The sequence below is a fragment of the Triticum urartu genome, chromosome 1A (assembly GCF_056163025.1).
Source record: "Triticum urartu cultivar PI428250 chromosome 1A, HENAU_Tu73, whole genome shotgun sequence".
Classification (NCBI taxonomy): domain Eukaryota; kingdom Viridiplantae; phylum Streptophyta; class Magnoliopsida; order Poales; family Poaceae; genus Triticum; species Triticum urartu.
This window is the reverse complement of record NC_141873.1, coordinates 90493576-90500059: the sequence shown is the minus strand read 5'-3', so window position 1 is coordinate 90500059 and position 6484 is coordinate 90493576. Positions and strand designations below refer to the sequence as shown.

The window sequence follows — 6484 nt, the reverse complement described above, 5'->3', positions numbered from 1 at the left end:
GCCACGTCGCCCCCATCACTCGCCCGCGTGCGCTCTTCCCACCAACATCTACTCTACCCCCTCCTACTACACGCGGGCCCGATCGATGCGGCCCCGCGGGTCATCCTCTCGAGTGCGTCTTCGGCGGCCGGTCCCGGCCGTTGGGCGGGGCGCGTGACGGATTTGTTAATTCATTCATTCACTCCCCTCCCGTCTCGCTTTCCTGCCCCTCTCATGGCCAGATGGCGATGGGAACGGGAGAGGGTCTCCACTCCGGAACACCACCCCCCGCCCCCCCTCACGTCTCCGTCCAAACTGCCCACCGGGCCGACGAAGCTCGCCTCGCATCCAGACTCCAGACCTTTCTCTCCTCTCCTCTCTCCCCCACACCCCCTCTCCAGATCCCCGCGGACTGTCAAGCAGCTGAATCTCTCGTCCGGCCCAGGTGCGTGGCCACGAGTCTTCGTTCCTTTTGTCGTGTCGCGGGCTCGGCACAGTGTTCTTCTCCATCATTGGTCAATGGATCCTGATCGAATTTGATACGCATAGTACGATTCCTGCTTATCTCTTCTTCTTGCCAAGTGAGAAGTTGTGTGCGGCTTCAAGCTTCTGTTCCTCTGCTTTCTTGAGCGCGCTGCTTGCTTTCTTGGCGATTCATCACTGTGCCGCCCCTCTGGTTTCTTGATTGGTGATTCAGCGGCTCGCAGCTTGCTTCCAGTGATCCATGCTTCCCGGGGAGAAGTGAAGGTAGCTAGGATCTACGCAACTCTGACAGTTCTTGACTGCTGGCTGCAGGCTGCCGGAGGCCGGGGGAGACCGGGATCCGCCGAGGTGGCGACCGGCATGGGGCTCGATTTGGGAGCCCTCGCTCTCAAGTACACCGGGCTGGCGGTGTCGGACCACGACTCCATCGTCGCCATCAACATCTTCATCGCGCTGCTCTGCGGCTGCATTGTCTTCGGCCACCTGCTCGAGGGGAACCGCTGGGTCAATGAGTCCACCACCGCGCTTGTCCTGGTGAGCCCTCCGACCCCCGCCGCGCGCTCCAGGTGTTCGTCGTTTTGCCTCAGAGGTCAAGGAGTAGGGCAACCCTGAGTCTTTCTCCCTGGCTTGCTGCTCGATCGCAGGGCCTCATCACCGGTGGTGTCATTCTGATCTGCACCAAAGGGGTGAACTCGCGCATCCTTATCTTCAGCGAGGATATTTTCTTCATCTACTTGCTCCCGCCCATCATTTTTAACGCCGGGTGAGCGCATTGAGTACTTCAACTAGTTATCTTCAGGCATTTTGTTTTGTTTTCTGTGCAAGAAAATGTGTTGACGTGCCTTAGTTTAGTTTTTTTTAATCTTTTAAACAATGTGCAGTGCACGATAACTAGTAGTACAAAAAACGCATCGAAGTTCGTATATTATGATTTCCTTCAAATGATGCAGGCTATATCTTATCTGGTAGCATGTGTGCGCGTGATAATTAACCAGGGAAATTGTACTAATTTTTTGGATCAGATGAACGATAAGTCAACTATCAACCCACTCCCTTTTGTCCGGAGGTGTTACCCTAACACTACAGCTAAACCACTAATTTTCTCTCTGCTTCCCTCAAAGTTGCAAACCATTTTTTATTCCCCATATTTATGGTTTATAGTTTAGGTTTCTAGGTTGTAGTATAATGGCCCGCTGGCCCTTTACAGTTAGAGTGAGTCAAGTCACATTTGTTCAACTGCCCTTGCTAAATGTGGGTATTCAGCCATTTTGGCTGTTTTTCGTTAACTAGGTATAAGTATAACGCACTTGCTTTCATTTCTTTTGTATCACATGGACACGGTATTTTTATGTGTTTCGTATATCTATGAAGCTGCATAGGTATCTCAGTACTTGCTCAAAAGTTTCACTCCAAGGTCGCAGTATTAGCCTGCAGTTATGTAACTTATGTTTCATAAGATTGAAGTCTTTAGCTCTGACTGTATGATTGTGAATATTTCCACAAACTATCAGGTTTCAAGTAAAGAAAAAGCAATTCTTCCGCAACTTTGCGACAATTATTTTATTTGGTGCTGCTGGAACACTGATATCCTTTGTAATAATCACGTTCGGTAAGTTACTAAATCATTAATTTAATTTTGCCTGTTAATTTTTGTTTCACGTTTGTACTTTCGTTAATGCAGTTCAGCATTACTGGTATGTTTAGTTTGTGTCACAAATTTTTACGTCAAATGAATGAGAGGTTGTACCTCTTAGAATTGGCTTGTCTCGGGAGCCGCTGCTAGTATTTCAAGTCCTTGAGTGGTGGATGCATGGCCACCATCCACAGATTAAAATTTAAATAGTATTCAATTCTTCACAATCTGGGAATGGCTGACATGGTATTGGACTCGAGTCAGAACACAAGGCACTTCTGTAATCTCAAACGGGCTGAAATCTGAACGTCTATGGAAATTAAACCTAAGGCATATGTTAAACAGACCTGATAATTTGCCATACGTTGAATTATTTACCCATCAGGAATTGTTCCTGAAACCTAGTGAAGAATCACAATTTTATGTTCATGAATTTATGGGAGTCATCTTCATACAGGAATGGTCTAGAACATGGTTTTCTCATTCATTGCATCCCTAAAGCTTCAATAAGTTGCTCAGGTGCTAATAGTTTTTTTCTAATGGACATATCAGGTGCTATGGGATTGTTCAGCAAACTTGATGTTGGTCCACTCGAGCTTGGGGACTATCTTGGTTGGTTACTTTTTACTTTACTTACGTACTTGTGTGAAGCTGCTGTTTAGACTTTGGATGCCACTGGATATCTTCTCTTTCTTTTAGCTGATTTTTTAACCCGTATGTACAGCAATTGGGGCTATCTTCTCAGCAACAGATTCTGTTTGCACCTTACAGGTTTTGCGTTGAACAATCTGCCATTTTTGTGTTATGAAGTGAGAAAGCAGACCATTTAGTTTGTAAATTTGTTGCTTGCAGGTGCTTAACCAGGATGAAGCACCCCTACTGTATAGTCTAGTTTTTGGTGAAGGTGTTGTTAATGATGCTACATCAGTTGTGCTCTTCAATGCAATTCAAAACATTGATATTAATCATTTTGATGTCTTCGTTCTACTACAATTCATCGGAAAATTCCTCTACCTATTCTTCACCAGCACCGTTCTTGGAGTAGCTGTAAGTAATCTTTTACTTACACTGTTGTGACACCACCACTAATAATAGGAATTGCTTTAGGATTTGTGCGATGTAGGTTTTGGGAGACCATAGAAAGAATCATTTCATTTCGCTGAGCATTCTGTCCTGATGATTCATTTGAGCATGCCTTTGTTGACTGACTATTCGCACTCTTGTTTTGGCAGGCTGGGTTGCTTAGTGCATACATTATTAAGAAACTTTGTTTTGCAAGGTCTGTACAGAGCTCTTTTATGTGTTTTTTTATTCCTTGGAGCAATTTATTTGATCATACTACTTACACTGTGAATTACTTTAGAGACTTGAAAACTATTGTGACATGCTTGTGGTGTTATGCGCAGACACTCAACTGACAGAGAAGTTGCTATCATGATACTCATGGCATACCTTTCGTATATGCTGTCAATGGTGGGTGCCAATGAATATAATAAGTTCAAATTGAACAACTCTTTTAATTTAAAATGTTTGGGAAGAAATCAGTTATCATCTGATATTGGTACTATATTTATTTATGTCCGTTTGTTTGCTGCCTTAGTTCCTCTGTTTAGCAGCTTACAGATCCTTTGTTGTATTTCAGCTGCTGGATCTGAGTGGCATTCTAACCGTGTTCTTCTGTGGAATAGTAATGTCACATTACACTTGGCATAATGTCACAGAAAGCTCAAGGGTTACTACCAAGTATGTATTGAGCTGCTAACTAGCTTTTGCTTGCAGCCATTGTGACTCCTTTGTCCCCATTTGCAAAAAGTATACCACCTGGCTGACATTCTTTTATTCATGTTGCAGGCATACTTTTGCAACTTTATCATTCATTGCTGAGATTTTTCTTTTTCTCTATGTCGGGATGGATGCATTGGACATTGATAAATGGAAATTAGCTAGTAGCAGGTACCTTTTGCTGTCCATGAATAACTATCTGATTTCAAGAACTGTATAAATCAACATACAAGGCATATAGTAGTAAATAGTAATCTGCAGATTTACATGGTTGCACCAGATATCTGGAGCACTTATGCATCATCCAGCAATTAGCTTTGCTTCCATTCAGACCGATCGGTCTGGCAGTGCAGAACTAATGTATTCTGGTGGACTTACATCTGTTAGAGATGATGTAACTTGATGTCGTTTTTTATTTGGAAAATTGTGCAAAGAAACAGCTCCTTAATGCTTTTATTTGTTGTTATTCGGCAATGTGTGGACACTGCTGAATACGGGGCCACAACATCAGCTGCCTTGGATGTCTTGCCTATACTTTTTTGTAACTCTTCCCGAAACTAATTTAAGCTTTGTTTCCTTAATGCAGTCCTAAGAAACCAATTGCTTTAAGCGCTGTTATATTGGGTTTGGTTATGGTTGGAAGAGCAGCATTCGTATTCCCTTTATCTTTTCTATCGAACTTAAGTAAAAAAGAGTCACATCCAAAGATTTCCTTCAACCAACAGGTTAGTATTTATCATTTTTTTACCGATTTATTCATCTATTTTTGTGTTTCTGTCATTCTGCTCCTTATAGAGGGAGCTAACTTTGCTGGTGTTTTTCTCTAGGTTATCATATGGTGGGCAGGTCTCATGAGAGGAGCAGTTTCAATTGCACTTGCTTATAACAAGGTGATGTTTGACAGTAACAAATATGAACTGAACAGTTAAATCTAATGAATTGATTTGGAACTAGTACATGATGTGTTGGTAAGCCATCCTTGATATATAGAGGTTCTGATATAGAATTTTATTTTTTGTAAACCTTTGCAGTTTACAACATCTGGTCATACTGCTGTGCGAGTTAATGCTGTCATGATCACCAGCACAATCATTGTTGTTCTGTTCAGCACAATGGTAAGACTACTATCCCTTGCTGCCTTCATCATTATTCAATGACTATCTTATGGCCAGCATGGATGTTTCTTAGTTATTTATCAACAAAATACACACTAAAGTTTATGTTATGCTTTCTTCAGACATCATAATGCTGTTTGTTTCCTTATATAGAAACTTATAAATTGGTTGAGAGGTCAATCGCTAATACAGCTGTCTTATAAAGACTATTTTGCTTCCCTCAAGGAAACAGGAAATGACTTTCCTTTTGATTATATATTTGATCCAGGTTTTCGGCTTGCTGACTAAGCCTCTGATTAATCTCCTCATCCCACCAAGACCTGGCACCGCAGCTGATATCTCAAGCCAGTCATTCCTAGACCCACTTACGGCGAGCTTGTTGGGGTCAGACTTCGATGTAGGCCAGCTCACCCCCCAAACAAACCTTCAGTATCTTCTCACCATGCCAACTCGCTCGGTTCATCGTGTATGGCGCAAGTTCGATGATAAGTTCATGCGCCCAATGTTTGGGGGAAGAGGCTTCGTCCCATTTGTGCCTGGTTCACCCATAGAGAGGAGCGTCCATGGGCCTGGCTTGTTGGGCACTGTGACGGAGGCAGAAGACCGTAGTTAAGTCGAAGCCCAGAAGGTGCAAGTGTATTTCTTGTAAATGCTCAGATATCACTCAGTTTTGCTCTTGGGATTCTTTCGGTGTATTATCGCTATTTGTTGGTGTATATTGTGCAGATAATTTCTACAGGACCATGTACGCTGTGTAGAGTTTTGGGAGCCATTCAAGGTGTACAATTAATCTGTAAATTAATTTCGTTCATGTTCAGACAGAACAATCAGATGCTGGATATTAGCATTCATGTATAAAAGGAACTCAGGTGGATAACTACTCCCTTACTTGTATGAGGTAATAGATTTTTTTTACTTTGGATATAGGGTACAGATTACACTAGTAATTGGGGAATAGTAGGAGCTTGGAGAAATCGAGGATAGGCAGGAAGAAAGTCACAGGGAGAGATGCACTCGTCTGAAAAGTTCATGATCAATGTACATTTTTTGGGGGAAATTTTGAATGTTGATTTGGTGAGTGAACAAAAATTGTTTTTGATTTGTACTCGCTCCATTTCGAATTACTTGTCGCAGATAAGGGTGTATCTAGATGTATTTTAGTTCTAGATACATCCATTTCTATGACGAGTAATTTGGAACGGAGGGAATACCTGATAAGTTACCGGTGGAAATTGAGAGAGGATGTACATCCTCAGATGTGGCTCGCCACCAGAGAAGCCGACTCTTATGTGGCACATTGGCCAATGTTATGCCCTAAAGCCGCCTTTAGAGCATCTTCAACAGGCGCACAAAAATTTTACGCCCTAAAATAGTTTTAGCGCGTCACTGTAGCATTTTTAGTGCGCCGGACCCAATATTGCTTTAGCAGATGCCCAAAAATGTATGCTCAAAAGAACACGCAGTGTAAATTGTGAAGCGCGCGCAATCCGGC

At 42.7% G+C, this 6484-nt stretch overlaps 1 protein-coding gene across 3 annotated transcripts; it reads left to right on the top strand.

The window, feature by feature from the left end:
* Positions 1–212: 212 nt before the first annotated feature.
* On the top strand, positions 213–5872 carry LOC125529849 (sodium/hydrogen exchanger 1). Of its 3 annotated transcripts, none has more exons than XM_087514178.1 (15): positions 213–527; positions 775–996; positions 1107–1225; positions 1974–2071; positions 2648–2707; positions 2820–2866; positions 2948–3142; positions 3328–3374; positions 3502–3568; positions 3738–3838; positions 3947–4048; positions 4464–4602; positions 4705–4767; positions 4909–4992; positions 5261–5872. In XM_087514178.1, exons 2-15 carry the CDS (start codon positions 823–825, stop codon positions 5603–5605), a joined length of 1641 nt encoding a protein of 546 aa, XP_087370304.1. In that variant the 5' UTR covers positions 213–527; positions 775–822; the 3' UTR covers positions 5606–5872. The 3 variants fall into 3 exon arrangements, with proteins under 3 accessions (XP_087370304.1, XP_087370299.1, XP_087370309.1); XM_087514173.1 differs by having other exon boundaries at positions 214–424; XM_087514183.1 differs by lacking the exon at positions 213–527 and adding an exon at positions 539–667.
* The last annotated feature ends 612 nt before the right edge of the window (positions 5873–6484 follow it).

Bases quoted from the DNA above. Each gene is read 5' to 3' on its own strand.
- LOC125529849 (XM_087514178.1), top strand. From the start codon at position 823: ATGGGGCTCGATTTGGGAGCCCTCGCTCTCAAGTACACCGGGCTGGCG. The intron at 2,072-2,647 runs GTAAGTTACTAA...TGGACATATCAG, and splicing joins CTTTGTAATAATCACGTTCG to GTGCTATGGGATTGTTCAGC. The intron at 2,867-2,947 runs GTTTTGCGTTGA...TGTTGCTTGCAG, and splicing joins ATTCTGTTTGCACCTTACAG to GTGCTTAACCAGGATGAAGC.